The 26,656-nt window shown below is 56.0% G+C and overlaps 3 protein-coding genes across 6 annotated transcripts; 2 read left to right on the forward strand and 1 right to left on the reverse strand.

Annotated features, from left to right (window-relative positions):
• Positions 1–5,707: 5,707 nt before the first annotated feature.
• On the forward strand, positions 5,708–12,713 carry Zbed6cl (ZBED6 C-terminal like). Its single transcript, XM_013504593.1, has 2 exons — positions 5,708–5,797; positions 8,197–12,713. Exon 2 carries the CDS (start codon positions 8,243–8,245, stop codon positions 11,393–11,395), a length of 3,153 nt encoding a protein of 1,050 aa, XP_013360047.1. The 5' UTR covers positions 5,708–5,797; positions 8,197–8,242; the 3' UTR covers positions 11,396–12,713.
• Lrrc61 (leucine rich repeat containing 61) lies at positions 5,708–17,479 on the forward strand. Its single transcript, XM_013504595.1, has 2 exons — positions 5,708–5,797; positions 15,961–17,479. The coding sequence occupies exon 2, from the start codon at positions 16,127–16,129 to the stop codon at positions 16,904–16,906; it is 780 nt and encodes a 259-aa protein (XP_013360049.1). The 5' UTR covers positions 5,708–5,797; positions 15,961–16,126; the 3' UTR covers positions 16,907–17,479.
• A 103-nt stretch (positions 17,480–17,582) lies between these two features.
• On the reverse strand, positions 17,583–20,498 carry Rarres2 (retinoic acid receptor responder (tazarotene induced) 2). 4 transcript variants are annotated; one of them, XM_005404777.2, is made up of 8 exons: positions 20,397–20,498; positions 20,266–20,324; positions 19,557–19,793; positions 19,279–19,383; positions 18,727–18,792; positions 18,124–18,216; positions 17,831–17,949; positions 17,583–17,676 (listed from the first exon to the last, which is right to left on the reverse strand). In XM_005404777.2, exons 1-7 carry the CDS (start codon positions 20,482–20,484, stop codon positions 17,842–17,844), a joined length of 756 nt encoding a protein of 251 aa, XP_005404834.1. In that variant the 5' UTR covers positions 20,485–20,498; the 3' UTR covers positions 17,583–17,676; positions 17,831–17,841. The 4 variants fall into 4 exon arrangements, with proteins under 4 accessions (XP_005404834.1, XP_005404832.2, XP_005404833.2 ...); XM_005404775.2 differs by lacking the exon at positions 20,266–20,324 and having other exon boundaries at positions 20,397–20,495; XM_005404776.2 differs by lacking the exon at positions 20,266–20,324 and having other exon boundaries at positions 17,831–17,946; positions 20,397–20,494.
• Between the last annotated feature and the right edge of the window lie 6,158 nt (positions 20,499–26,656).

The following is a 26,656-nucleotide window of genomic DNA, read 5'->3' on the forward strand; positions in this document are numbered from 1 at the left end:
AGGGGCCTTGGAAACCGCTGGGTCCTGGAGGAAGCCCGCTTGAGCCGGTAGCCAGGTTAAACTAAGCTGCACACAAAGTTCCTGGCCAGCAGAGGGCAGCACCAGCACAAAGGGCTCAAACTTCCAGAGCGTTCAAGTTGTGTTGCGCTGGGGGCTGGGTATTGGGCAGACAGTAGAGATCCCAGTCTGAGAGCAGCAATACCGACAGTGCCACTGCCTGGATGAAGTGTCCTCCGGGGGTGTTTCATAGGAACACCAGTAGCTACCGCGGGCTGAGCAATGGCTAGGTGCCAGGCACTGCTTGGGAAGGCAGAAGGCAAATACGGAAGTACCCTGCAACCTTACATGCTCTGGTTCCAGGCCTCCCCAACCACTGCCCATGAATATTTCCTGCCTCGTCATCCCGAGAGATCTGGCACACTTTGATTGGTGATGGGACCAGGCTGGTTCCTCCCAGGTTCCCACTGGGGAGAGGCAGGCACTGTTCCTCTCCCCAGGAAGCCCCAGAGCGAGGCCCTTGGGTGCTTCTGGTTGCTTTGCACGGAAACAGGATTATTAATGATTGTGGAACTGTGAAAATCCCGAGGCAGCGGCCCCTCCCCCAGTAATCTCCCTGGGTGCCGAAAGCCACCATCGTTTACTAGACCTTGTGGTTCCCAGGAACAAAATCCGTTAGCAGCCACCAGCTTTGCTCAACTTGCAACACAGAACAGCGCAGGCCACCGGCCAAAGTCCTGAGTGAGCTCTGGTTAACAAATCTAAGTAAGACTCACTCACTGGGGAGACGGATGTTGGTCAGAGGATACAACACTCCAGGAAGACATGTCATGGTGACGGAGTTACAACGCGTTGAATACTAACATTAGTGAGCAGATTTGACTGGTTCTCACCACAGAAAAAGGTGAGGTAATGATATGTTAAATAGCTCCATTCACCCATTTCATTATGCTGGTGTTTTTTGTTTTATGTTTTTTGTTTTTTAGAGATAGGATCTCACTATATAGTTGAGGCTGTTGGCTGGGATTGCAGGCATGTGGCAACACGCCCAGCTTGCAATATTTCGAGACATCAGGCTGTACGTGATAAATATGTACAATTTTGTCAATTTAAAAACTAAAAAAAATTTTTTTTAAAAAAACAAAGTAACCCATGGTGCCCTGGGCCCAAAGCTGGGTCTATTAGGCCAGAACCTTGGGGTCTAGAGCAAGATTCCCCTTGGGAGCAGTATTGGGTGAGTCCTCAGTAGCCGGGCAGCACAGGTGCTGGTGCCCGCTTGGGAGTTACACTCCACATTCGGGCTATAGTGGTGTTGGTCAGTGCGCAGCACGGGTACCTGTACAGAATGGCCTGGAAGGCTCCAAGACCCGGGGTCCCATGCCATTCCCTACAGGGTTAGTCTCACAGGTGGGCTTGGCCTGTGCATTTTAAACCGACTGGCAGGGCCTCTGGTGCTGAGGCCCTGGGGACAAGGTGACAGAGCAGGCTGGATCATCTTTGGGTCTAGAGAGGCCAGAAGGGGCTGTCCTGTGCACATGGGATGTTTAGCAGCACCCCTGGCCTCTACCCGCCAGATGTCAGAAGAGCTGCTACCCCTGCTCGTGGCCGTCACAGCCCTAAGTGTCTCCGGCCATCCTGAACCGGTCCCCGCGGTAGTCATACACATGCCTTTGTCAACGGACCTGGATCGTCAGCGATTTCCAAACTCATCACCCAGAGCCCTACGAAGGAAGCTGGGAAGCACTGGGAGACGCTGGGCTCCTGAGCGGTGCCCTCCACCTTTCATTTGGTCTTCTCAGGCGGAAGGAACACCCAAGCTTTCAGGAGTGCTGGGAATCAGAGTGGGCACCAGTCCCAGCACCAGGAGGCCCCTCAGTAAGGCTGGGGAGGATCAAGGGAGATTTAAAACGGTAAATAATTAGTAAAGTGTATGCATACGCCGGTTGCAGCGGCTCTCATTGGAGGACTGGCCGGGCCTGGAGCTCTTTTGCTAGGGACAGGAGGCGGAGCTCGTAAGGATGCAAACAGCCAAGACAGGGCAGGAAGATCCGTAAGAAAAACTGCCTCGGGGGCTGGGAATTTAGCTCAGCGGCACAGCGCCTGCCTGGCAAGCGCAAAGTCGTGAGTTCGATTCCCGGTACCAGAAAAAAGCCAAAAAAAAAAAAAAAAAGAAAAACTGCCTCGTAGCCAATCATCCCAACACTCCCGAAAGCTAAAGCAGGAGAGTAGCAAGTTGAGTCCAGCCTGGGCAACTTAGCGACCCTGCCTGACCCTGTCTCAAAATAAAAACTACAAGGGATGGGATGTATCTCCCTGTGAAGGGGCTGGGTTCAACCTCTAGCATTGCAAAACAAACACAAGAAAAACCGACTTCTGCCGAGGAGGGCCACCGTCTCCCGGCAACGACTTCACTTCCGGAAGCGGCCTCCCGCGCCTGCGCACTGCGTCCGCCGCCGGCTTCATATCCGCCGGCCGGGCTGTGCGGAGACACGCCCCCAGCGCGCACACCACCACTTCCGGGAGTGGCCCCGCCCCTGCCCGCCCGTTGGCTCCTGCGGGACTGAGGCCGGTGCGCGGGCACGCGGCGCGGGATCCTCGTCCGCACCTGGCCTCAGGTGAGCCTTGGGGGGGCGTGTGGCGGCCCCCACTTTGCAGGCATGGGCTGCTGGACCCACGCCGCCCTCGGAGGGCCCCGCGGCGGCGCCCCCGTCGCCGGCCTGCCCTCCCCATGCCCGTCGGGGCAGGCGGGAACCCCCGGGACCGCCAGCGCTGGGCCTTCGCTTCCTCGGCGCCGGGAACCGCCCCGGGTCTGCTGCAGAAGGAGCCCGCAGGCGCGACAGGCCTGTGAGGTGGCCCTTTGTCCCCGCGCACACAGCGCGCGCCCCGCGGTGGGTAACACAGCCCGGATTGCAGCCCACGGAGACCCGCGCTGGACCCACGCGCGCTTCGAGTCCGAGACCAGCCCCGACCTCACGGAAAGCGCGGCGCAGTCTGCTAGCGGGGTCCTCCGTTATGACACTTGCATAACGTGGGACCCGACGATGCTGACTTACTATTTCACACACCTCCTTTTGGGGCGGGGTGGGCGGGGACTGAACCCCGGGTCTCAGCACTGGGCTACACCCCCACCCCGCTCCTTTTGGAGACCGGGTCTCCTAAATTGCTGAATTTCCCAGGCTAGGCTCTGGCTTGCAGGCGTCCAGCCTCAGCCTTCTAGAGTGCTGAGATCACAGGTGTGCGCCACCGGGTTCCGCTCCCCTTCTGTTTTGTAAATAGCGAAATTTGCATTGGATCTGTTCTTTTATTCTTCACGTTCCTCCATTCTGTCCCTTTTTTCATCACCTTTCCACCTCTTTACAATTGTTGGGTGGTGGTGTATGCCTGTAATTCCAGCACTCGGGAGGCTGAGGCAGGAGGATCGTTGCGAGTTCAAGACCAGCCTGGGCTACAAAGTGAGCTCAAAGGCCAGCCTGAACTGCATAGCGAGACCTTGTCTCAAAAAAAAAAAAAAAAGAAAGAAAGAAGTGATTCTAGTAATACAGTTGTTGGGGGCGAGGACAAACCCAAGATTTGAGAACCAAGCAAGCGTTTTAAAATCCCCTGGGAGAGCGGATTGTGGTGGCCCATTCCTATCATCCCTGTTCTCTGAGAGGCTCAGGCAGGAGGATCAGCAGATGGAGCCCAGCTTGGGCAATTGAGTGACTTCCCTAGACCCTGTCTCAAAATGAAGAAGTAAAAAGGCTGGAGCTGCATCTCAGAAGGCCCTGGGTTCATTCTTGGTGGAGGGAGGCAGGGGAGGGCTCCCTGGGGAGTAGGGGGAGGAACAGCCACTCCTCCTGCTGCTCCTCCTCCTCCTCCTCCTCCTCCTCCTCGTGCTCCTCCTCGTGCTCAGGTTGAGAGAAGAGGGGAGTGTCCTCGGGCCTGTGAGGAGTCTGAGGCAGGAGGATCGGAAGTTTGAGCCCAGCATGGGCAAGTTAGTGAGACCTTGTCTCAAAATTTTAAAACCTCGGTGCCAGGGCTCTGGGTTCATCCCAGTACAAAAGAGAGAGAGAAATAGCGGCGCCTCCCCTCAGGGCTTGCCATTGGAAAGGATTGGAGAGAAAGAGGAGACGATTCTGTAATTCCTTGCACCAACCTCAGGTAAATACTGAGGCTCCTCCTTCTCCCTAGAATTGCGGTGGCTCTGCCCAAGGCTGCTCCCTTTACTGTTGCGTTTTCTCCCCACGCGTGCGACCCTGGGGAAGCTCTGGGGAATGGGCCGTGTCCCCACCGAACCCAGAACAAGGACCATACATCCCTGCCACCATACTCATCCTTCTGTGTCAGAAACAGTGATTTCTTCCAAACCGAGGCCAGTCCCACTCAGCAACCTCTTGGTGTGGATTTCAAATTTTTCCTATGTACTTGGTCTCACCTCTTCCCCTCCAGCCTGTTCTGTTGGAGACACCCAAGCCTCCCCCGCTTCTCCATCCCAAAGTCCCAAGTGCAGGCGGCCTTTCACAGCGGCCAGACCTGCACCTGCAGGTACTGCAACCCACAGGCACCAGAATTCTCAGGAAAAGAAAAACTGGCATCTTCTCTGAGCATATCCAGACTTTTTCCTTGTCTTTTTTTTTGGGGGGGGGGTCTTTTTGAGACAGGGTCTCCCTGTGCAGTTCAGGCTGGCCTTGAGCTTTGTAGCCCTGGCTGGTCTTGACCTCAGCGATCCTTCTGCCTCAGCCTCCCAGCTGCTGAGATTACAGGTGTGTGCCACCATGCCCGGCTATTTTCCTTGTCTTCATTCCCCAAATGGTAGGGGATAACAACTATTTCCATAGCATTTGTGTTGCACTCGGTTTGTGTCACAGGAAATCTAGAGATGATTTAAAGTACACAGTGGATGTGCGTATGTGTGCACAAACACTGCCATTGTATATGAGGGATTTGAGCATCCGTGGATTCTGGCGTCTTGGGGGTCCTGGACCAGGGCCCCCGGGATACCTGCTTGTTACACTTCATTGCCTGATCAGCCCTCCTTTCTGCACATGTGCTGCTGAAGCAAGCACAACTGCTCCTTTCTGGAAAGTCTCTTCCCTTGTTTTGCTCCCATCACTTCGATTTCTGTGCGTCCAGCCTTTGCCACTCAGGCATCTCTGAATGGTGGCCCCTCCTCTGCCCTCCCTGTGTCATCAGCATTATCTGGGCAGCCACCCCATTTCTGCGCAAAGGTGCCTGATGGTTTGTACCCAGAAGACCTCCCACGCAGTCTCAGCACTGCCCTGTGTGGCTGTCCGTCCCTCAGCATGAGCTACGCCTGAGCTGATCTCCAGATGACCCCGACCCCTGCCCCGTTCCCTACTTCTTGCTTCCTGGTGATGGCTCTCCTCACTTGTGACCTGCTCAGGCTGCAGCATTCCCTGGGCTAGAAACCCTGCCTTGCCTTGTGGCTGCAATCCTCCCATGTGTTGTCACCCTGTGATATGTCATGGGTCCCTTCTTACTGCAGTTTTGGGATGCTTTTCCTTAGAGTCTGGAGGTTAGCTCTGTGGTAGATCGCTTGCCTAGCATGCTGAAGCCCTAGCTTCAATCCCCCAGCACCATACACACACACACACACACACACACACACACACACACATACACGTTACATTTTAGAATTATTTGTTCAAGGTTGGCTGTCACCATCATCTGGCTCACTGCCACCCTGATGTGCTCCGGTGGAAGAGAACGAGGCGGCATTAATGTTGCTCCGGTTGCCTGAGATCCTGGACCCATCCATTGGGGCTGTTGAGGATTAAAGACCCTGAAGCAGTCGCCCAAGGTAAAACCCCTTACAGGGAAAACTCCAAGTTCACTCCCTGCCTCCTAACGCTGCACCCTGCTTTCCTGTGCGTTGCCGTGCCAAGCCCGTTTCCAGGTTTTCCTGTCCTCATCCTGGGCACTAGCCAGGCAGTTTATCTCCAATTCTGTATCTTGCAGGCACAGTGCTGCCTTGTAGTAAGTATTTAGGGAATTTTTTGGAAAAGTTATGTGCACCCAGAATATTTGCAGACTGTAGACTCTGGTGGGACAGGGCTAGTGGGAAACAACAGGACTGGTACCTTTAGTAGCTGATAGGTCCTCGGATAAAAGTTGTATTTTTGGGCTGGGGATATAGCTCAGTGGCATAAGCGCCTGCCTGGCAAGCGCAGGGTCCTGAGTTCAATCCCCAGTACCGCAAAAACAACAACAAAAAAAAGTTGTATTTTTCCTGGCTACAGCTCTGACAGAGAAGTTTTCTCCTTTAGGTCTCTCCCCCGCCCCCATACTGGGGGTGGAATCCAGGGCCTTCACACTAAGCTACATCCTTAACCCTAAACGTCTTTTTTTTTTTTAAGTTTTGAGAAAGGGTTTTGCTAAGTCACTAAATTGACCGAGCTGGGCTTAAACTTGAAATCCTCCTGCCTCAGCCTAGCAGAGTGCCAAAATTACAGACCTGTGCTACCATGCCTGGTGCCTTTTCTGTGCCTTCTTGGGTACTATGTCCTCTGCCATGGCCTGGTTTTAAGGCCCTGTCCTGTATCCTCACTGCAAGCTGCTTCTGGAGGGGTGGACGGATGGCCTGGGTTGGGGTCTCTTCAGCCATAAACTAAGAGCTGAGGTTCCCTCCCGTGTGACATTGGGAGCAGTTCTCCTGGGCCTAGCACAGTACCTGGCTTTCACGGGCATCGTCTCTCGTGGGCCTTCACTCCTCTGATACACTGGGGGCTGGCTGAGTCTGGGAGAGGGCGCAAGCCGCTTCCTCTCCACCTTCTGAGACCCTGGCTGCCGGAAGGAGCTCCTCGGTGGCAGAATCAGAGCAGCCTTAGCTGCCTTACAGAGGGTTGAGGGCAGCCCTGCCGTCTCCCATGATCCGTAATGTTGGATGTCACTCATTCAGTGTCCAAATCCACGGAGTTTTATCTTAATCTTCTTTAATCTCACTCTCTTGTGGTCTGAAGAGATGTAGCTGGCCAGATTTCAGGTATTCATGCTAGAAGTATTAAATCATCTTCCCCCGAGTCTTCTGTCCCTGGGAAGTAACCCTGGCTTACCATGCTTGTTCCAACTTCTTCAGGTCTGGTCTCTTCACAGGCTTGGACTTGACCTAGGGAAATGACTGTGGGGGGCAGGGAGTGGAGGGTAATGTGTAGGGTGGGCGTGAGCGGCTGGGTGGTGCTTTTACCAGTGCAGGGCTGGCTACAAGAAGAGAGGGGGAGGAGAGTTGAAGGAAGAGCGGAGCACCCGTGGAGCAGCCCTAAGGGACCTCCAGAGGGTGGGGGCCCAGAAAAGTCTTTGAAGGTGAGGGGCAGTGTTGGGAGGCATTCCAAAGGGAGGAAGCAGGCTAGGGCTTTGGTGCAGCGGCAGAGCCCATCTGAGTTAGTGGCGAGGCAGTCACGGGGGCCTTGCAGAAGCCTTAGAGGAGTGGGAGGTGAGGGCTGTGAGCAGCGCCCTGGGAGTCTGGCGGAAGAGCCTGAGGGAGTGTGGGGCCTGTGGTCACTGGGGTCTGGCAGCTGCCCCAGCCCTGCTCTTTGCAGGAGGCTAACGTCCCCCGGGGCTGTTCAGAGGATATGAGCAAAGACTGTGGCTCAGGGCACCATAGACTGCTTGACTTAGCACCTCTGAGTCTTGGAGGCCAGGTGAGGCCAGGGACTGGGGTCACGGATCGGGAGTCCCTCTCCCTCCTCACAGAACTCACAGCACCCAGCACTGGCCTCTCCTACAGTGAGGCCCCTGGGGGGCTTCGTGATGAGCCAGGCCCCTCCTGGGGTCTCACGGCCCTGCATGGTCCCCGCGTCTGCAGTGTGCCTCCAGTCCTGCATGTTGTCAGAGAACACGGGGGCCTTGCCTACTTCCTCTGTCTCCACGACACATAGAGCAGTCACCAGGTGCCTCCCACATTCCGAGACCCCAGGAGAAAAAAGGAGAAAGCCGGAAGATGGACACAGAAAGCACTAGTGAGCAAGGCTATGGGGACCCAGCTGTGGGAGTGCCCCCCCCCCCCGCCCCAGAACAGTGAAAGTTGTGCTTCTCTAAGGAGGCCGTGGCAGGAGGGTCTTGTCCTGGGTGGAATTTACACTGTCCTGTTGCACCTCCCCTTCTCTCTGGCCCTCTCTTGCCCGTCCTGTCTGGGCTTCTCTTCACGTGTCCCCAGAGTCTAGTGAGGCTGCTGAGAGCCGTGCTTTTCATCTTGCCTTCCAGCCTCTGCCCATCTCCTCATTGCCCCAGGCTTCCAAGCATATTGGAAATGGAAAAAATCAAAAGCCCCTCCAAGAGACAGAGGTCCTCAGGCCCAATGGGACAGGAGCCTTGTGTGAGTGCCAGCACCCCTGTGACCAGACCCAAGAACCCAGCCACCAGCCCGGCCTGTCCCAGCCCCGACTCATGCACCAGCGCCACCAACACCTCTTGTAAGCTTGGGCCTGCCGGGGAAGGCCTGCCAGAGGCTGCGGTCAGACTTGATCTGTCTGACAGAGGAAGCAGGGCCAGCAGTGGCCACAGGAGGAAGGCCAAACTCTCCAGCCCAACAAAGACGCGGGAAAGAGACTTGTCCCGGCGGAAGAGCAGCCTCTGTGCCCTGCCTGGTGGCACGCCTGTCCCTCTGCCTGGCCTGGACCAGGTTCACCGAGAGAATCCGGTAGAAGGTGCTCTTGGCCTTGCTGACTGCAATGGGAGGAGAAAACCCCACTCTCTGGGGGAACCTGATCTTCAGCCCTCGGCCTCGCATGCCAAGTGCTGGGCCAGCCCCTCGAGGAGTAAGCCGAAGAGGCCCTCTGGAACCTGTGACCTCCAGCTTGTTCCTGGGCCAGAGCCCCCTGTGCAGCCTGAGAAGGGGGCAGTGTCCAGGCAGAAGGCGCGTGGGTGGAAGGCGGAAGGGACGAAGACGAGAAAGCGAGCACGGTCCCTGCCGCTTGGCACTGGCTGGGCCCCAGCTCTGGCCCAGTCTCTCCTGCACCCCCACCAGGACACCGGTCCCAACAGGGCGGAGGCCAGCCAGCCCCAGGAAGATGAGGCCTCGAGGCAGGCTGACATCCCCCCAGCCCATCCGGCCAAGGAGCTGCCATACCCCAAAAAGCGGAAGAGAAAGCATCTGCTTCATGGTGTGATGGAGTCAGGGTCCCAGCCAAGGATCCAGGAGCCTCCTTGCCTGAACAAACTGGTTAAAGATACAAAAGTAGGGACCCGGCGCTTGGATTCCGTCTCACGTTCCCTGAGCCCCTCGCAGGCCATACCAGATGTCACACAGTTCTTCACTGGGGACTTCAAGAACACCTGCCGTGTCACCTGCACCTTGTGTGGCACCAGTGTCAGATGGACCAAAGCCGAAGGGAAGTCCCGAGGCTCAGGCCTCATCCGGCACCTGACCAGTAAGCACAGCATGGAGTGGGAGAGAAGGCCAGCCCCAGGCAGCCCAGGCCAGTGGCCAGCAGGAGCAGAGCAGGTACAGAAGAAGCCTGGTGCCCTCGGCCTTGGGGTGCCTAGAGACCCCCCAGACACTGCGCCTTTGGAGGACAGCAGCAAGGAGCTGGCCCTGGGAAGACCTGAGCAGCTACTCCTGGCCCTGCCCCCACTGCTTGCTTCTCCTGGGTCAGTCAAGGACGACAGCCTCAGTGACACAAATGACCCCACCTGGCCCCAGGCTCAGGCCTGGAACCACAGGATCGCAGAGCTGCTCTGTGGCCTGGCCCTGCCGCTCTCCTTCGTGTCCTCCCTGCCATTCAGGAGGTTCATGGCCCAGGTGGACCCTTGCTACCACCTGCCCTCCCCGGCCTTCTTCTCGGACAAAGCCTTGCCCTTGCTGCACGAGGCCATGGGTGAGCAGGTGCTTCAGGAGATACAGTGGGCTGAGGGGGGCCATGTCCACCTCACCGCCTCCGTGTCGGCCCAGGACTCAGTTGTGAGCTACATGGCCATTGCTGCCCACTGGGTGGCCCGCAAACCTGCGGCACCAGCGAACGTGCGGAAATGCGCAGTGCTCTGGGTCCGGGGCCTGCCCTCTGAGAGGGCCGCTGAGGATGGCCAGTCTGAGCTGCTGGAGCAGATCAGCCTATGGCTGGGCCGTGGCTCCCTGAGGGCTGGTTTCCTAGTATCGGGTGGCTGCCCCAGCCTGGAGTGGGCAGTGAGGACTGAGGGTTATACCCACATCCCCTGTTTCACCCACTGCCTTGACTCTCTGGTGAGCAACTTTCTTTGTCACCACCACAGCGTCCAGATCATCCTGGGCACTGCCAGGGCCATCTGCAGTCATTTCCAAGGTTCAGCAGAGGCCCGGAGCCTGCTCAGCCAGGTCCAGCAGCAGTGTGGCCTCCCAGCCCAGCAGCCCTTCGAGGAGCTCTCGGACGACTGGGGCTCAGCCTACCGCTTGATGGAGTGGCTGGTGGGGCAGCAGCCTGCCCTGCAGGCATACGCCGAGATCCAGCAGCCGGGCAAGGCCGGCACTGCCCTGTCCACGGTGTTCTGGAGCCTGGTAGACAGCCTGGTCAAGCTCCTGCAGCCCTTCCAGATGGTAGTCCATGAGGCCAGCATGCCCCAGGCTTCCCTGAGCCAGGTGCTACCTCAGTTGCGCTACCTGCATATCTTCCTAGAGCAGCTGCACAGACATTTCCAGGAGCAGAGCGTTGGGGATGTGGGCACAGCCTTGAGGCTGGCCGAGGGCTTGGCCCTGCAGCTCTCCACGGACCGCCAGCTCAATGAGCTCTTCCACCGCGAGGAGTTTGTGCTGGCTACCCTGCTGGACCCGCGCTTCAAGGGCAAGATCGAGGCCATCCTGCCTGAGGGGGCTGACATTGACCACTGGAAGCAAGTCCTGGTGTACAAAGTGAAGGAGATCATGGTGACTGAATACTTGCCCACCTCTGGTGCAAGGCGCAAGGGCGTGCACACGAGCACCACCAGGAGGGCCAGGGCTGAGCGCAAGGGCCAGAGGGAGTCTCTGCGCAGGCAGAGTGACCCTGGCCCCGTCCTGCTGGTGCAGCGGGAGAAGAGCCTGCTAGAGCAGTTGGAGAGTGTGGGCCTCCTGGTGTCCCAGAGCAGCGGGGCCTCTCTCTCCACTGAGAACCACCTGGCCAGCGTCATTGTCAGGAGATACCTGCGGGACAACGAGATCATTGGCGCCCAGGAGGACCCACTGTCCTACTGGGAGAGGAAACGTGGTGCCTGGCCAGCCCTGGCCCAGCTGGCCACCATCTACCTGTCCTGTCCACCCACAAGAGCCTTCTCAGAAAGCGTCTTAGCCTCCCTGGACAGCCCCACCATCGTAGAACAGAAGCCCCCACTCAAAGTAGAGGCCATTGAGCATCTGCTCTTTCTGAAAACCAACCTGGAGAACTTCCCTCACTATACCCCGCCGCCCCTTGTCTTCCCCAGTAGTGACCCAGGCGAGGGGGAACAAACTCCATAGCCTGCCTGGCGTGCTAGGCGGGCACACCCAGGATGGCGCAGCTAGGTTCCAGGAACCTCGAGAGGAGGTGCAGCCCGCAGTCTGCTGCTCACAGGACTTACTCAGGGAAACCCTGCAGCAGGTCAGTGTGGAGCAGAGTGCTGTATCCTGCATGTCACCATCCGAAACCTGTCAGTACAGGGACAGCGTCTCTGTCCTTGACAGGTTGCCACTTTCTCCCCATTGCCCCATGTTTATGCAGCAGTGTACAGAGGAAGGCCTTACTGCTTTCCTGTGTGGCTATGAGCTGTACTACATGGTTTTTAAAACTGATGTATAAAATAGTTCGTATTAGTAGGTATTAAGGACCTTGCATAGCTCATCCACGTGAATAAGTGGAAGCAGTCCTTTAAGAAGCAACTTTAGCCAGGAGCCCATACCTGTAATCTCAGCTACTTGGGAGACTGAGGCAGGAGGATTGCAAGTTTGAGGCCAACTTGAACAATTTAGCAAAGGCCTTATCTCAGAATAAAAATGTGAAAAGGGCTGGTGCTGTAGTTCAGTAGTAAAGTGCCCTAGGTTTGATCCCTATACTACCCAGAACAAAAAAACCCAGCCTTCCCCCACAAAAAGGGAGGAAGCCTGAGGCAGAGTAGCCATCTTGGGAGGGAAGTGTGTGCACCTATGCACACACAAGCCATCTTCGGGACCCCAGAGTGGCCAGGGAACCCCAAGGGCTGGGACTGAGCAGCTGACCCAGACAGCTGAGAGATGCCCCGTCATCAGCGTACCGTCCTTATCCCCAGGGTTGCAGGTCCTTGTTTCACCTGGCAGCACCTGTCTGTCCTTGCCCCTGGCCACGTTAGGGCAGATGCGTATTTGGAAGAGAGGAAGGACATGTAAGGAGCTCACTGACAGTGGACTGTCCAGAGCTCCTGTAGGCCTAAGGACTGGGAACCAGTGGAATAGGGTAGGTGTAGGCCAGGTCCTGCACTTCCCACTGGACTTGAGTCCAGGTAGCCTGAGGGTGCCTGGTCACTAGGCAGGGTGGCCACTACGATGGGTGAGAAGTAGGGTGCATACTCTCAGCCTCCTAAACCACTTCACTTGAATGGTGACCCCGAAAACCTGTCCCCAGCCTCTCCTAGGTTGTCAGTCCTATGTGTCACAGGGACTAATTCAAGTAAGACGTTGAGAAATGAACCATAATCCTGTCATTTGTAGACTGGCTTTGTCAGTGCTTTTACTTAGACCCTTTCTTACCCTGAGATCGTGTGCTATGAACTATTTTTTATGAAGTGTTTTTATTTTAACAATAAAAATTGCATCTTTTAAGCAACTCTTTGTAAGCATCATATTCAGTGGCTGGAGTCCCGTGGTTCAGACTCCAGACTGGCGTTCAGCTCCTGGCCCCCTGCAGCACCAGGAGCAGGCAGTGGGTGGGTGACAGAGGTCATGGGCTCCCTTGGGAGACGAGGTCATGCCATCCTGACTCCTTGGCTGGTGGCCGGGGCTGTGTGACCACTGAGTCCGCTCCCCGGGAGAGGACAGGACTGAAAGGAAGAAGATGAGTGAGAACTTGGTGGTTCTGAGCTAGGGGTTGGTTGTGCCTGGGGATGCTTTTGTCCCCCAGGGGACACTGGGCAATGTCTAGAGATAGTTGTGGGTGTCACGGCTGGGGTGGTTTGGTTGGTGTCTGGTAGGCAGAGGCCAGCAACACCCACAGCAAGGCCTGATGTTTCCAGAATGGTCTCTGCAGTGTCTGAGGAGGGGGCATGGGGCAGAGAAAGGGGTGCCCTATCTCTCCTGGGCTTAGTTCCTCCCTGCCCCTGCTCACATCCCAGGCTTCTGGCCTCATTTCCTAGAAGGGTAAACTGAGGCTCGGTGGGGGTGGGCTTGTTTTCCCTTGATCATAGCCAGCCTCCCTCCAGAGCCCTGAGGGTGACGCACCAAGTCCTTCTGAACTCTGGCTGGGCCCGGAGGACGGTGCACTTCCTTCCCATGCAGGGCAGGCTAGCTCTGAGCTGCCCAGGCCCAGCCAGAGCCGCTGTGGGGACAGCCGCTCACTACGCTGGCCCGCTGCCTGCTGCCCTGTGGTGCTCAGTCCTGCCCAGGGCCACCCGTCTGTGACCCCAGGGCAGTTGGGATTTCCCGTGGCCATGATGCTGCTGTCACTCACCCACCGCCAGCCCCAGTGGCAGCTTCTCAGGGAGGGCAGGACAGGCCTGCACCGCTACAGCGGGTGCCGGAGCGAGCTCACCTTGCCTGGGTGGCCCTTCGGGTGAGGAAGGGCCGCGTTCTGCCCCAGTTGGCCCTTTTCCTCCATGGTTTCCTCTAAACTGTGCTTGCACTCTTAGTGTGGTGTCTGCATGGCCACCATCCCCCTGTGTCCCTATCCGCCCATCCCTGGTGCTTCGCTTTCCACTGCCGTCACTTGGGAAGCCACAGACCCAGTCCTTCAGGCCGGTCACTCCTCAGCCCCCTGTGGCTGGCTTTGGCTCCACCTCCTCCTGTGACTGCCCATCTCAGTGTCCTATCTCAGGCCTCTTGGCCAGGCCCAGTGGGTGTTTACTAGTGTCACTGTCCCTCCTTGAAAGCCTCACATCTCCCTCTGCCCGTGCATGTCTCCCAGGCGTGCCCAAGCAGCTCAGCAGCAGGTGGGTCTCTGGTCCAGCCCTCTCACTTCGCACGAGTCTCCTGAGCGTTTCCCCCGACCGTGGGCGGGTGCTCCTGGGGAGACCCCACAGGTACTTCACATGGCTGTGTGCCCGTACCCTCCTCGACTTCCAGCTGCCACCTCCGCTAGGCACGTCTGGGTCTCTTCAGTTGGCTCTCCTACCCAGCCACACGGTCACGGTCACTCGCGCTCAGCACTGCAGGGTCGAAGGCCTTTTTGTGCCCCGCTAGGGGTCGAACTTGGTCTCGTGCACACTAGGCAAGCACTCTGCCACTGAGCCACTCCCACAGCCCCTTAGATGTCTTCTGGTCCCGTCTCGGCCCCTCCGGTCTAAGAAGGAAGGCCCTGCCAGACACCTGGCCAGATCCGTCCGCTGTTGCCCATGCCCTTGTTTGCTTTGGCCTGTGTCTTGCTGTGGCACAGACACAGGTGTCTGGTGTCTGGTGCTTGCCGGCACCCTCTGCCCTGGGGACTAGGGCGGCTCTGGTTAGGAATGGAGCTGTCACACCCTGCTGCACACTCTCAGTGGCTGCGGTCAGTCTCTTTCTGTTGGGACGGGGCGTGGGAGGTACGTGCAGGATCTGCTCAGAGCCCCCCAGCTCCCTGGTGGGAACCCCTTAAGGTCCTTGCTGGCAGGGTGGGTGGACCTGAAGGACTGGGCCCTCGCTGGTTTCCTTGGAGGAAGAATAAAAGTGTTAATCATGTGAAGTCGGAGGTGGAAGTCGCCAGCACCTGTGCCTGCAGGTTCCATAAGCAGCAGGGACGGGGGTTCCGAGGGCCTGTCTGTGTGTCACACAGACATGCACACACCTGCCTGCCCCGCGTAGCCGCCCAGGCTGGGAGGCTGCCCTGGGAGCAGAGGTGCGCTCGTACTGTCCTCCGCTTAAACCTTGGCCCTCTGGGCAGCATCACCGTCATCCCTCCCCCGCCCCTCTTCACAGCCCAGCCTCGCACAGACACTGGGGCCTGCCATGGCCTCTTCACCCTTCAGAGCCAGCAGATGCCCCGCGCCGCCCTGCAGGCAGTGTCCTCAAACTGGCCGCCCCCAGCGTGCTGTTTGGAACGGTGACGTCCTATTTGCAGGTGGCCCTGAGCTGTCGGCACGCAGTGACCAGTTGATGCCAGAGCAAAGTGCCGGTGTGAATGGGCAGCACGGGCATGGAAACCAGCTGCCCCTGTGGACACCACGGCTTCCCTGGCCTCAGCTTCCGTTTCCTCCCTCACCTAAGAGTAAAAGCAGAGAGGAGAGTAAGAGCGTACCTTTTCTCCCAGCGGCTCCAGTCAAGGTGTTCTCTAGGAAACACATTAAATTTAGAAAAATGGAGAGCACTTTTGTTTTCTTTTTTGATGTAGTTCCGATTGAACCCGAAGCCCTCACACTGAGCTACATTCCCAGCCTCCTTTTTTCATTTTCTTGAGACACCATCTTCCTGCCTCAGCCTCTCAGAGTGCTGGGATTACAGGTGTGCACCACCTCGCCCAGCTGAGAGAGCATTTTTTGAGTGAATGAAGCAGGGCAGGGTAATCTTTTGGGGTTTGCATGGACGTCGCTACCCCGGGAAGGAAGCAAAAGACATTTGTGCTGGCGGTGACCCCTTGTCTATTTAGAAATAAATCAGACCTTTTAAAGATGAGAGCCTCAGTGAGGTTAGTAAGGATGGGTTTGTGCAGACCTGACCGAGTCAGGATGGACAGAATTGGCAAAGTTGGCCCTGAGTCCCAAACAGCATGGCTGTCACCACCAGCATGAGCCACGGCCACGCCCCTCTGGCGAGGGGCTGCGCCTTGCTGTGTCTCCGGACTTGGCATCCTGGTTGCTGGCTCTGGCGGTAAAGGCGTGGGTCAAACATCAGGCTGTCCCTGCTACACAGGTGGCAGAAGTGCCTGACTCTTAACTGTCTCTCCTCAGGGACCTGCGGGCCCTCCAGTCGGGAACCAGAGCCAGGCCTCCGCGCACTGGCCTGCGCACACCCAAAGGTGCCTATTTCAGGGGAGAGCAGCGGCTGACCCCCAGTGGCACCCACGCCCCTGTGACAGCCCTGCCAGGGCTCAAGCCACCTGAACCAGCTGGTGTCATGGAGCCTCCAGGCGAGAAGCCGGGAGAGGCGGATGGGCCGCGCATCACGCCCCAGCTGCTGAAGTCACACACGGGTGAGTTCGCCCTGGAGTCCATCCTGCTGCTGAAGCTGCAAGGCCTGGGGCTGGCCGACCTGGGCTGCTTGGGAGAGTGCCTGGGCCTTGAGTGGCTGGACCTGTCGGGCAACGCGCTTACCCAGCTGGGCCCGCTGGCCTCCTTGCGCCAGCTGACTGTGCTGAACGTCTCCAACAATCGGCTGACCAGCCTGGAGCCGCTGGCCGCCTGCGAGAACCTGCAGAGTCTCAACGCCGCAGGCAACCTGCTGGCCACCCCTGGCCAGCTGCTGTGCCTGGCCGGGCTGCGGAGCCTGGAGTACCTGCGCCTCCGGGACCCTTTGGCCCGTCTCAGCAACCCGCTGTGTGCCAGCCCATCCTACTGGGCCACGGTCCAGGAGCTGCTGCCCGGCCTGAAAGTCATCGATGGGGAGCGCGTGAGTGGCCGTGGCAGTGAGCTCTACCAGCTGTGCCGGGACCTGGACAGCTCTCTGCGCCCCAGCTCCAGCCCTGGCCCTAGAGCCACAGAGGCCCAGCCCTGGGTGGAGCCCGGGTACTGGGAGTCCTGGCCTTCCCGGAGCAGCTCCATCCTGGAGGAGGCTTGCAGGCAGTTCCAGGACACGCTGCAGGAGTGCTATGACCTGGACCGGCAGGCCAGTGACAGCCTGGCCCGGGCCGAGCAGGCCCTCAGCCCGGAGGGCTCTGCCTCTTCTTTTGTCTTCTGAATGTGCCCTGTGGCCCCGATGCCTGCATTGCCTTTCTTCGCTTCTGCATGCTGGCCCTCACGCTGGTCACGGACCCTACATGCTCAGCTGCGGGTTCATCCGTCCTTACCTCGAGAGCCTCCCCTCCCCCCCTCTCCCCTCCAGCACGCTTCCCCACCCTCACTGCACAAGGGGCAGGACGCAACTCCCAGGCAGCTCCTAGCGGGTTTAGGGTGCTCCTGGGCAGCTGGCACATACGCCGTGAGAGCCCACTCAGCCCACTCCTGGCTGCCAGGAGACTCGGCGCACAGGCTTGCTTCTGCTTAAGGCTGCAGTGGGGAAGCAGCAGTGGCCAGCCAGCCCTGCAGAGCCCAGACAGGGTGGCAGCTAGAACACACCGCCCTCCACGCCTGCCCCTGCAGCAGACAAGTGCCCCATGCCCAGGCCTCTGCTTCCCTGGTGCCTTTGCTGCACTCTCCCCAGCTCCATTAAACAGCTCGGAATTTGTCCCGATGCCTGGGCTGCAGGGCCTCGGCCTCCGGTCCTGCACAAGAGCTCCTCTTGCCTTACGTGCGCCTGTCGGCCTCCCACGTGCACACGCGTGCATGCGCCCACACACCCCCACGCCCTTTTCCCTTTGGCTTCCCACGGGTTGAACCAAGTGCCCAGGGCAACATGATGGGTACAGGAAACAGGCTTGGAGAACAGTTTTATTGGCCCTGGGTACGGCGGATCTTCTGCCTGGGAGGGTGGGGCCACCTGCCACACTGTGTGGGAAGCCAGCTGGGATTCTAGAGAGAAGGAACAAACCTGAGATTTGGGTGCCCTCTCCCCGCAGCCTCAGCCCTCTGCCAGGCTCTAGTCCATCTCTTCGTCCCTGCCTCCCGCAGCCCGGCAGCAACCCAGTCTCCATCCCAAGGGCTGTCCCTGCCCTCAGCCACCTACCAGTCCAGGGCTCAGCTGGGGGGCAGCGCCTTGGAGAAGGCGAACTGTCCAGGGAAGTAGAAGCTATGGGGGTCCTCGCCGGCCCGTTGCACCTTGCTGCACTGGGGCTCCTGGAGCTGCTGGCGCCAACAATTGGTCAGGCAGTTCCAGGAGGGCAGCAGTGCCCAGAAAGTGCCAACATCTTTAGGGAAAGCCCACCATGCCTGGGGTCCCTTCTTGCTCCTCCCTCTCATCCACGCTTCCTCCGCTGTCCCCTGGTTTCCAGCCGCCTCTCTGGCCGCTGCCCTGCTTACCTGGCCTTGTGTCTCTATGGGGCAGTGGACCATCCGGCCCAGAACTTGATGCTCAGGGTCCAGTTTAATACAGGCCAGGCATTTCCGCTTCCTCTGGGGAGAGGGAGGGTGGTAGGGAAGGCATCAGCACTATGAGGGTGGAGCTGGGGGCTGCCCATAGGGGGGACCCGCTCCCCTGGCAGGCTGTGGCCTGGGGGACAAGCGATCATGCAGGCCAGCTCAGTCTGACATAGCCCACCCCAGGACTGGGAGAGTTTAGAAGTCAAAGAAAGCTGAAGTGCTGGGTGTGGTGGCGCGTGCCTGTTAATTCCAGCACTTGGAAGGCTGAGGCAGGAGGCTTGCCACAAGTCTGAGGCAGCAAAGTGAGTTCAAGGCCAGCCTGAACTACATGGTGAGACCCTGTCTCAAAAAAACTTTAAAAAAAAATCCTGAAGTTTAACACTGTGGCACTTTAGTGTTCGTGGGGGCAGGGATCGTTCCCGATGTGTGCGTATACATGTGCACTCGTGTGTGCTATGTGTATACAAGCCTGTGGGTGTGTGCACAAGCGCGTGCATGGGCGCAGGTGTGTAACGCAACAGTCCCCCCCAGATGCGCCTCCACCTGACTCCTCCAGAACCTCTCCGCTGTGCTCTGTTCTGCTTGTTGACATTGTCTTGTAAAATCTGACTGAATACAGGGGTTCAGAAACACAGGATTTGAAAAGCACTGATAAATCCAGTCCTTGCCCCTAGCAGAGGGAGGAAGCCCACAAGCCCAGGGTTGGTGCTCCCAGAGGGGGGACTGGAGCCCCGATGGCTGCACCCCAGCCCAGGGACCGGCCCGTAGCAGCACCTGTGCCCTGGTCATTGTGACGCCCTGCTGTGAGTCGGCCACGGCCTGGAGCAGGCGCTGCACAAACCCATACCCAGGCTCTTCCCACCAGGAACCCGAGGCCCAGCAGAAGCCTCGCTCGCTCGGAAGAAGGCGAGTCGTTCCTTCCCTTGCCCACCCCAGCCCTCCTTCCCTGCCTAGGCCAGGCCTGCTTCCCGGTGGCTCACAGGAGCCCCTTCCACCTCCAGGGAGGCTCCTCACAGTGGGGCCCGTCCCCAGGGCTTCTGCCTGGACCTCCCGGTTCTGTCCAGCAGCAGCCTGGGCCCTGTGGCACATGCTCACCCCATTGGGCTTGACTTTACACTCAGGTTTCTTCCAGTCCTTCTTCCGGCAGCCCGTCTGCTGGAGCCTGAACTCCAGGCGTACGAAGGTGCCCGCTGGGAAGGGCTGCAGATGACAGGAGGCCTTTGCTCTGAGCTGGGTGACCAAGCCCTGCCCCCACCGTGCACTGAGCCAGCATAGCTGAGGAGGAGGCCCAGCTGGTGGCCTCTCTCCTGCCAGCTCCTTGCGATTGCGCTGGCCTCCCGGGTGTAGCTCGTGGCCTCCCAACCCTAACTAACCGTGTCAGCGGCGCTGTCCACGCTGGTCTCCCGGAAGGCCCACTGCACAGGCGGGTGTTTGTGGAACTCCTCCAGGGCCACCTGCAGGCCCCTGCGCTGCACTGTGGTGAGCTCAACCCCACCTACACCCTCCGTGCCCAGCCACAGGGCCAGCAGGATCAACAGCCGCCTCATCCTTCGGCCCTGCAGACAACCTGTGGTCCTCGGTTCTTCCCACCAGCTGGGAGCCACTGACTCCTGCAGAGGGGGGAGGAAATAGCCTTTCCCGGAATCACCCCTGTGTCTTCCTCCCCTCTGGCCAGCGGAGCTTCAGCAGAATTCCCCGCCAGCAGCCCCTGTTCTAGCCATTCTCTCCGGGACTGCTGCCCGCCCCCCAGCCTTCAGTCTGGAATCTCCCCGCTGCAGAGCCCGCACCCCATCCCAGGCCCACGCCAGCAGTGGGGGGGGGGAGGGGAGACAGCTGGAGGCCAAATGTCCCGGAGGAGTAAACAGGCAGGAACGGGGCACTGGGCGGGTGGACCCTCCCCGAACTGGGGCCGGGACTGCCATCAGCCCTGTCGTGCCCTTGAAATGGGGTCCCCTTGCCAGGCCCTGGCTTGCTGGCCTCAGGAAGGGCCTCCCTCCTCTGCCTCCTTTTTGGGTCCCTCACCACCACCTCCCTCCCACTTCCCCGGAAAGCCCTGCCCGGACAAGGGGTCTTGGAACTCACCAGAAAAGAACTGATGCAGAAAGTGAGGCCTTCGGTGAAAAGGACCCCAGGGCTGTCACCTTGAGGCAAGGGCTTTATATGTGTGGCCTTGGGTCCTTCCGCCACCCACCCTTCCCCTGCTCACGCCTTACCTCCTTCCCCGTGACTTGGGGTCTCTCCCAGCCTTCCCCGCTGAGACCTTGGCCTGCTGTCAGGCTCGTCCTGTCCCTCCCCCACCATGGCACCGCCCCCACCAGCCCCAGCCCCGCCTCCTGGGCCCCCTCCAGCCTGGCCGCTCCTCCCCCTCTCCCAGCCTTGACCCTGAGCCTGGCCATGCAGTCTGCTTACCAGGAGCAAGAGGCCTGGAGGTCGGCAGTCCTCGGTCCCTCCCCACCCCCGGCCAGGTTTCTCCCAGCCACGGCCACCACCGTGAGCGTCCCAATCCCCGAGTGGCTTCCTGTGACTGCCCCACTACCCAGGTAATGCCTAGGCCCCCGCTGGGTGAAGGGAATCTCCAGCGCCCTGAAGCCTCTATTTCAAGGACTGCTTCCCAGAAATACAGAAAGCCTTGAGCCACAGGAGGCCTTGAGGCGTCACCCCTGCTTCCCACCCCCTAGTGCCTCACAGAGAAGTAAGGTTTCTCCACAGGGCCGACTGAGGTGTCCAGGATCCAGTGTGGACCCTGCACGCTGCTCTCCTGGCTCTTCCTTATGTCTCGTCCTTACAGGCGACAAAGTCCTGGGCCCTTAACCTAGCAGGCATTAAAAGACGATCTGTGTTCTCTTCTGAGGTGGTCAGTGACCCAGAGGCTGCACCTGCAAATGCCCACGGGTGACTCAGAGCAGGGTGAAACTGGGCATCTCTGCCCTCATTCCATGTCTCCTTCATTATCCTAAGACTCCGGGTCAGCCCCCAGCCCTGCTCTGCCTGCGGGCATGCTAATCATTCAGGAGGTATTCATTGTAAGGTTGATGAGCCCTGAATTCACCTCACCTCTTTCATTCTACTTCAACACTGAGAACACCAAGGTAAATTTCCACAATTTGCAGGATCATCCAATCACCAGCTTTTAAAATCCCCATTTTGAGATCCCTCCAGAGCAGTGGTGGCGAACCTATGGCATTCGTGCCACACCAGGCCGTTCGTTATCAGAAAGCTCTAAAAGCTTCGCGGTCACTGCTCTAGAGCAGTGCCTACAGGTCTCCAGCCACTGTGCTAAGCCTGCCGTCACCTCGGGTTCCAGGGAAAGCAGAGCCTCACAGTCCGCCCTGTGGTGAGGTCACCTGTCAAGCAGACACGATCACCTCGAGGAACCAAAATGACCTCTAGCGTGAGCTTCCTCTGAGGCGAGGAAACCAGGACTGAGATCATGATCAACCAGCACCCAACCCACCACACCACCCCGTAAAACTGGCCCTCCGTTCTTTGTTGGCACCAGTCAGACCCACCTCTTCAGAGCTACGTCCCTCTCAGTTTCTCAAACAGAAGCCATTTTCCTATCATTTCTCACTTGCCTTTGTTAGGGGTCTGGCATGGTCTCACTGTTCAGTTATTTTCCTGTCGGTTTGTGCTGAACGCCTCGGTTTTCATTTCCATTATCACTGGAGCAAGGACCCACGGCAGCAGGGGTGCTCAGCGGCAGCACACGCAGGGGCTCAGACCGACGTCACGTATGGCCTGGGCTTGTCACGGGGCTGGGTCTGAGAGGTCCCAAGGCTGAAATAAGAATTGTCAGGATGCATCAGTGAAAGAGACATGAGAAAGGTTTCCTGGGATTCTAGGGTGCGCTTGAGCAGCACACGGGCACTCCCATGAGGCACACAGGGCACATTTAGGGGGCGTCTTCAAGATGGGTGATCTGGGATGTGTACTTTTACTGTCTGTGAGGACATGTGTGTTTGGGATTGAGATCTGCTGCCCACCAGTATCGCTGCTTCCGGAGGATGGAGGAGCCCGGATTTACACTTCCCATAAAGGACCTTTAGAATTTTTTTTTTTTAGTGAGTTTCCTGGAAGGGAAAAAAAAAGGCTTGAGTAACTTTTGTGACTTGAAGCTGTCATGTGTTTTTTTTAAGTATAATTTTAAAATCTTGATTTCCTGGTCTCCTTTCGACATAGTCTTTAGTTCTATCCTAGCTCAGGGTGAGGAAGGGAGGCTGTCAGCAGGGTGGTGGCAGTGGGGAGGGAGGCCATGTAAATTAAATTGCCATGTAACTTCACCTTGGAGAACCAGATGTGGTAGTGCACACTTGTAGTCCCCAACTACTCCAGAAGCTGGGGCAGGAGGATTGCTTGAGTTCAGGAGTTTGAGGCCAGCCTGGCCACCAGAGCAGATTTCTGTCATTGTCATGTAAGGCAAAAGAAATGTGAGATGGGCACCTCAGAAAGTGGGGGTCCTACTGCAGAGAAGTCACAGGTCTGGATGTGCGAAGGGGGGACTTAGGGCACAGTCAGGAACTCAGCTCCAGATGGTACCTCCCATCCGGGAGTGGGAACAGGATTTCCCTATCATGATAGCTAACGATATCCTTGAGCGTCCTGTGAGAAAAGCTCTCTAGCCTCACTTAAAGTATTCTGGGGAAAAAAAAAAGGGTCAGGGATATAGCTCAGTGGCACAGGCGCCTGCCTGGCAAGTGCAAAGTCCTGAGTTTGGTTCCTGGCACTGGAAAATAAATAAATAAATAAATAAATAAATAAATAAATAAATAAATAAATAAAGTATTCTGAACTTAGTTTTCCAATAACTGAACAATTTTCTTTAATATTTCCAGCCACATGACAAACTAGTTTATCTTTTTTATATGTGCAACAAGAATTTCCTTTTGATTCCCAGTATCAAAAATATATATATATATACATATAGATATATAGATATGTCTCTCTGTCTCTCTCTCTCTGTATATATATATATATATATTATATATATATACATACATACATATCTTTAGCAGGCTGGGAATATAGCTCAGTGGCACAGCACCTGCCTGGTCAGCACAAGGTCCTGAGTTTAATTCCCAGTCCCCCACAAAAAAAGTTTCCTGAGTACTACATATTAGTTTAATCTTTTTTTAGAAGCAGTTTGACTTTGAAATAGAAGCATATCGATTTTTAAACTACAGCTATCCAAGTAAATACACTGACTCTTATATAAACTCAATATAATTAACAAATTCAAAATGACATCACATAAATCCTAAAGCAATGCCAAATTTATCAATATCATCAAAGTGTTCATATTTTTCTTGTAATTTTTCCCATCCGAGTATTAAGTACTAACCAGGCCCAACCCTGCTTAGCTTCCCAGATCAGATAAGATCAGGCCTGTTTAGGCCTAGTGGCATGGCAGTAGACTTTCTTGTAACTTTTACAGCTAATTTACATAGTGCTGACCAGTGTAATTAAACCTCTGGAGATCGATTCATGTGAGAGAAGTGTGTAAAATTATAGTTATTGATTACTGTTAGGAAGAGATTTAATTCAAAATTTTTGTATTTGTTTGACTAGGTCACAAAAGAGCTTTCTTCTCCTTCAAGCTTCAAATTTAGCTCAGTTATATGTAGTGTGGTATTAGTGAGAAAACGTACAGTGACTTTTAAAATCTTATTAACTACTTAGTGAGCATTTCTTTTTTTCCAGAAAATCTTGGAATTAGTTAAGCAAGAGTACAGTAAATCTTAGGAAAACTCTTCCACGCTGAACAACGAGCTTTGATTGTCTCCTGCTTCTTTTAACAGTTCCATAAACTATCAATGGCTCACAGCATTTTCACATAAGTACTGAATGATTTTAGTGGCTGCACTCATGACAGCTGCATAGGCTTCGTTTCAGAAAACTTGAGGATATACATACCACACAGCGGTGTCACACTCCGTGACTGTGGCGTGGCACAAAGGATGAATGATTACTTGGAGTCAATGTTCAGCTCAAACTCCACGAAGACCCAGAGGGACTGCCCTTACCAAGACCCCTCAGCGTGACAGAGTCTCATACAGACGGCCCTGATCTAAAGCTTCTGTGGCTTTTTATTGCTAGAACCAGGAAGCAAGGATAAAAGACAAGGAAGGATGTTGGGGCAGGAATTTGTGTAGGGGACAGGGGAAGGACAGAGTAAGGTCAGGGTGTTCTGTTACCTGACTGACCTTTGGGCCAATATAAGTAATAAATCAGAATATGGGGAGGACGAAGGCCAGAGCATTCAGTCCTTAAGAAGGTGTGTTTGTTTCTACTTGGACTTGTGGCCCTATAGGCTATCATGCATTCTGGAAAGTTTTATGTGTATCTCTAAAAGTCCTTTATCTCTGCATATCCACACACATCCCTGGCCAGCACCCCTACATGGTGGAATGAGGAATGAAGCAACATAGGAAACATCAGTCTAGCATGTGTGTGTGTGTGTGTGTGTGTGTGTGTGTGTGTGTGGTACTGGGGATTGAAACCAGGACCTTTGCATGAAGCTACATCCCCAGGTCTTTCCTGTTTTGTTTTGTTTTTATACTTTGAGACAGGATTTTGCTAAATCACTAAATTGCCCATGGTGGGCTTGAGCTTGAGATCCTCCTGCCTCAGCCTCCCAGCATATTATAGGCATGTAGCACCATACCTGGCTAGGTCTCTTGTTTTAAAATTCTGATGCCTCAGACATAGTTGCTGTATATAAGTGTTCCTAGATTACCTGTAGCTGGTGGCTATCATATTGGATAGTGGATAGTATAGTGTGTTACAAAAACCAGTGAAAACTTAAAGATAAATAAGGTCAGGCATGGTAGCACACGCCTGTAATCCCAGCACTCAGGAGGCTGAGGTGGGAGGCATCACTGTGAGTTTGAGGCCAGCCTGCGCTACAAAGTGAGTTTGCAGCCTGAACTGCATAGTGAGACCCTGTCCCAAAAAGACAAACAAACAAACAACAAAAAAAAACAATGGTGTGTACTCTACCGGGGTATGTTTTCAGATGCATGCAAAATTTCTAGAAGGAAGAGCCAGAAAGCTCCAGGAGTGGTTGCCTGTAAGGAGAGGAACAGTTTAGCTGAGGAAAGGGGAAAAAGAAGAACGCATAGGGTACATTTGTAGTCCCACATTTCCCTCACTTGCAGATATTTTGCCTACTTAAATATGGAAATGATTTCAAAGATTCTTAAACCACCGCACAAACACACAGTATTCTGAAAGCTCGCTCAGGTCGCTGCGGAGAGTTACCTGGGAAGGGAAGACCTCTGGCCAGAGACAATGGGCGCAGTGGGGAGATGAATGTGGCCATTGGACGGCTGCATTTTTGAGACCCGCTCTCAAAAAACAAATAAACAAACAAAAACCAAGACACAACATGAAAAAAAAGAATCGAAGGTGCTTTGTGAACAGAAGAACCAGGCTCGGATGGCTGACACTGAACTGAAAAGACATCAGAAATCACCTTGAGAATAATGATCTGGATCCCATCCTCTTCCTGCACACACAGTCAACAAATGGTGCTTTAAATCCCGTGCAGAGCGTGGCCTCCCACGTGCCAGGAAGCCCCGCTCACCGGAGCTGCACCAGCGCTTGTTAGCATCTGAATGCCCCAGGAAAGGAAAGCGAGGCTCTGGCGGATTCAGGCGATCCGAGGATCACGCACACTGACATTTCAGATCTCGTAGTTACCCTTCAGGAAAACCCAACAGCCTGACCAAGGGAACGCGCACAGTTATGAAGCATTAATAAATACCGGTCTCCTAGTGAAACCCCTTTCCAGGGCACAGGGGTGAGAACGCGGCGCTGGCTGAAGGTCAAACGCGCCCCCTCGGGTCTCGCCACGCACCTGCCGCTAGAGGGAGACGCTGAGCCCCGCTGCCTCCTCCCAGTGGACCGAGTTCTGCAGGTTTATGAACAAGGGTGTGGGATTGTTTTTTCCTACACATTTGCAGTAGCCTGTCATCGCTTATTGCAGCTGCTTCCGCTACAATTTCTTTCCATTTCCATTTCTTTCTGTCTAGAATCTCTTCTCATTTCCAGGCCAACTTTTTAGTAGATACCGAACCAAGAACGGGTACACAATGGCTTCTGCACCCAGCTTTGGAATGGCATTGAAAACGGTGTAACTGGACCCCGCTGGCCGTGCACAGAGAAGGTGCTGGAACAGACGGGGCGACCTGGAGCGGGAAAGAGAGGCTTCTACTCTCTGGACTGAGGCACCATGGTGACCGAATGTGGCTATTTCCTGGCAATGCTTGGGCCTAAAACCAGGTCATCACAAGGTACGGCTGTGACCGGGGTCAGCAGGAAGCAGAGAAAGTGTGCCTCTGGCCATGTGAGTGCCCCCTCAGCCGTAAAGTTTCCCCAAAGGGTGTTGCACTCCAATTCTAACTGGAGCAATGTTCCAGATAAAAAAGTATTTTTAAGGTCCTGCTACCTACATAAAATCAGTGCACTTTAAAGA

This window comes from Chinchilla lanigera, unplaced genomic scaffold (genome assembly GCF_000276665.1).
Source record: "Chinchilla lanigera isolate Chin_1 unplaced genomic scaffold, ChiLan1.0 scaffold00090, whole genome shotgun sequence".
NCBI classification, from domain to species: Eukaryota; Metazoa; Chordata; class Mammalia; order Rodentia; family Chinchillidae; genus Chinchilla; species Chinchilla lanigera.

Coding starts and splice junctions, on each gene's coding strand:
- Lrrc61 (XM_013504595.1), top strand. CDS start 16,127: ATGGAGCCTCCAGGCGAGAAGCCGGGAGAGGCGGATGGGCCGCGCATC.
- Zbed6cl (XM_013504593.1), top strand. CDS start 8,243: ATGGAAAAAATCAAAAGCCCCTCCAAGAGACAGAGGTCCTCAGGCCCA.
- Rarres2 (XM_005404777.2), bottom strand. CDS start 20,484: ATGGTGGGGGAGGGACAGGACGAGCCTGACAGCAGGCCAAGGTCTCAG. Junction 19,794..20,265: donor TCTGCATCAGTTCTTTTCTG/GTGAGTTCCAAG, acceptor CCCCCTCTGCAG/GAGTCAGTGGCTCCCAGCTG. Junction 18,217..18,726: donor AGAGGTTCTGGAGGAGTCAG/GTGGAGGCGCAT, acceptor CCCTCTCCCCAG/AGGAAGCGGAAATGCCTGGC.